This window comes from Ammodytes marinus, assembly GCF_949987685.1.
Source record: "Ammodytes marinus genome assembly, chromosome: 12".
Classification (NCBI taxonomy): Eukaryota; Metazoa; Chordata; class Actinopteri; order Uranoscopiformes; family Ammodytidae; genus Ammodytes; species Ammodytes marinus.
In genome coordinates, this window is record NC_137216.1 from 29,586,724 (window position 1) to 29,589,223 (window position 2,500).

General features: G+C 40.9%; 1 protein-coding gene across 1 annotated transcript in view; it reads right to left on the minus strand.

The window, feature by feature from the left end:
* The window catches only part of ccdc80 (coiled-coil domain containing 80), a 33,886-nt gene that overhangs the window by 27,073 nt on the left and 4,313 nt on the right, over positions 1 to 2,500 (minus strand). The window contains exons 5-7 of the mRNA XM_080038716.1: positions 2,486 to 2,500; positions 1,381 to 1,528; positions 559 to 712 (exon numbers count right to left, since the gene is read on the minus strand). The exon at positions 2,486 to 2,500 is cut by the window's right edge and continues 150 nt beyond it. Coding sequence (XP_079894842.1) covers positions 559 to 712; positions 1,381 to 1,528; positions 2,486 to 2,500 — 317 coding nt within the window. The remainder of the gene's footprint in view (positions 1 to 558; positions 713 to 1,380; positions 1,529 to 2,485) is intronic.

Consider the following 2,500-nt stretch of genomic DNA (forward strand, 5'->3'; position numbering starts at 1 on the left):
TCTTTTTATCGTCGGATGTAGTATGTAGAATAGAAAAAAGAAAGAGTATGAGATTCGGAACGCAACCTGTGTTAGATTAGAGACCTACTTCACCGGTGGAAATATGAAGGTGTATTGTACTCTGAGATCCTATGTAGTACAAGTGTGCAAAACATTTTAGAAATCGGTTCATCCATGTTTCCGTCAGTTAGAAAATAAACCATTTCATCAATATACTTTAAAGGTGCTACGAGGAACTTTTAAATATTTCTGAAACAGTCTAATTTTTTCCTCTGATGATCATAAATTACATGTAACAGCCAACAAGACCATCATTGCAAGTTTTCTTAATGGCTTTGTCATGGGTGTATACGCTCACCCAGGAACAACAGCTGGTGTGGTAAAAACACTACCGCTTTTGTCCAAAGGGGGCGCTAGAATTAACACACTGGAGGAGCACCTTAAACTACGTCTAATTAGCCAGTTTGTTATAATTTTCCACATTAAAATTTTTTTTTTTTTAAACAAAAGAAAACAATGCGAACAAAAACATAAAAATGCTGCTTTGTTTTACATCACCTTTTCTCCTCCATTCTTCCTCTTGGTAGGTCTGGTCTTGGTTGGTTTATTGTGCGTAGCTGGAATGAGTTTTCTGCTGTGTGTGTCTCTGTTGTCTGTCCGGTTATCCCCAGATGGTGTAGTCTTCACCGGGTATCTCTCTCTCTCTCTGCGGCTAAAATAGGATAGGATAAATAAGAAAAATTTGAATATCGTGCAAAAAGTTCATTTATTTCAGCAACTCAAATCAAAAGGTGAGAGTTGCAGCAGACCTCAAGTTTTTTTCATATTGCATGAATTCTTGCCTCGATTACAATTTATTTTCCATGATATTCTAATAACTAGTGCATTGCCCGTAGGAAGCAGGTCTGCTGTGTGTGTCCCGCTCGTCACTCATTTCAAGCTTTTGGTCGCAGCAGCCAATCAAATCAGAGGGAGGCGGGGTTTAGCCGGAGACTAGTTCATGCCCGTCGTTACTGTGGCTTTCAGTGTGCGCATGTATTCGCTGCCAGCATGATAGTAAATATGATAACTTCTACATATTTGGTCCAAAACTTCATAATCAATCAAGGATGCACAGCTACGTGCCGTGTGCAAGCCATATCCGGAAGCTAAAGCCGATCTGACTAACAGTGAGAGAGATATGCGAGTCACAGACAGACACACAGACAGACAGACAGACAGACGTTTCTTGCTTTATAGATAGATAGATAGATAGATAGATAGATAGATAGATAGATAGATAGATAGATAGATAGATAGATAGATAGATAGATAGATAGATAGATAGATAGATAGATAGATAGATAGATAGATAGATAGATAGATAGATATGAGTTTCACCTGTAGTATGGGTCCGCGGTGGTCCTAGGCTCCGTAACCCATGGCTCTGTGGGCTGAGCGCGCGTCGATCTCTGGGTAGTGACAGCGGTCGTGGTCGGGCGTTTTGTGGTCGTTCTCCTGGTTGTAGTACGTCTGGTTGTAGTTGATGCTTTTGATTGGAAAAATAAAAATTATATAATTAATTAAAGCTGGGGTATATGATTTCTGATTGGTCAAAGTTAACATGAGCTGTACACTTTGACCAATCAGAGCGAGACTCAGATTCTCCCTTCTTATTGGCTGTTGGGACTGTCCATTCACTTTGGCACCGACTTTGTTGGTGTAGAGCGTGTCAGGGAGGGACCATAGGGGAGGGACCAAAGAGAACAAGTGGAGCGGTTGAGGTATTTGGATTTGAATCTCTATCCAAAGCAAGCCAGTCTTGGGATGTAATTTTCTCTAGGATTAGGGTTGGGCTAGGATTGCTATCTCCCTCAATGAAAGTCTGACGCTCATGAAACTTACTCCACTTATTAACATCAGTCATGCAAATATACCCACCAAAGGATTTGATTCTCGGATGAAGAGAAATCGATTTTGAGAGGGGGTGCTTTTCACAGCAAGCCAGTCCATTTTTGGGCAATTTACATTGAATTCCATTCATTTTATGTAGGGTTAGGGTTGGGCTAGGGTTGCTATCTCCCACATGGAAAGTTTGAAATTTTGAAGCGAAACCTACGCCCTTGCACAACATTAATATCATTCTTTGCACTGATGGTCTCGTTTGCTGTTACATGTAATTTATGATCATCAGAGGGAAAAATTTGACTGTTTCAGAAATATTTAACAGTTCCTCGTAGCACCTTTAGAATAAATAAATAAAATATGTTTTCTAGCTGAGATTTAAAGTAACAAACACCCCGGAGGCGCCCTTAGCTCAGTTGGTAGGGCGTCCCCCCCATGGGCCTCGGCCAGCAGCGGACCCGGGTTCGATTCCAGCCCGCGGTCGTTCTCTGCATGTCACTCCCCTCTCTGTCCCATTTCAACTCTGTCTCTACACTATCAATAAAGCATAAAAATGCCAAAAAAATATCTTAAAAAAAAAAAAAAAGTAACAAACACACACCTGTAGTAGTGGGCC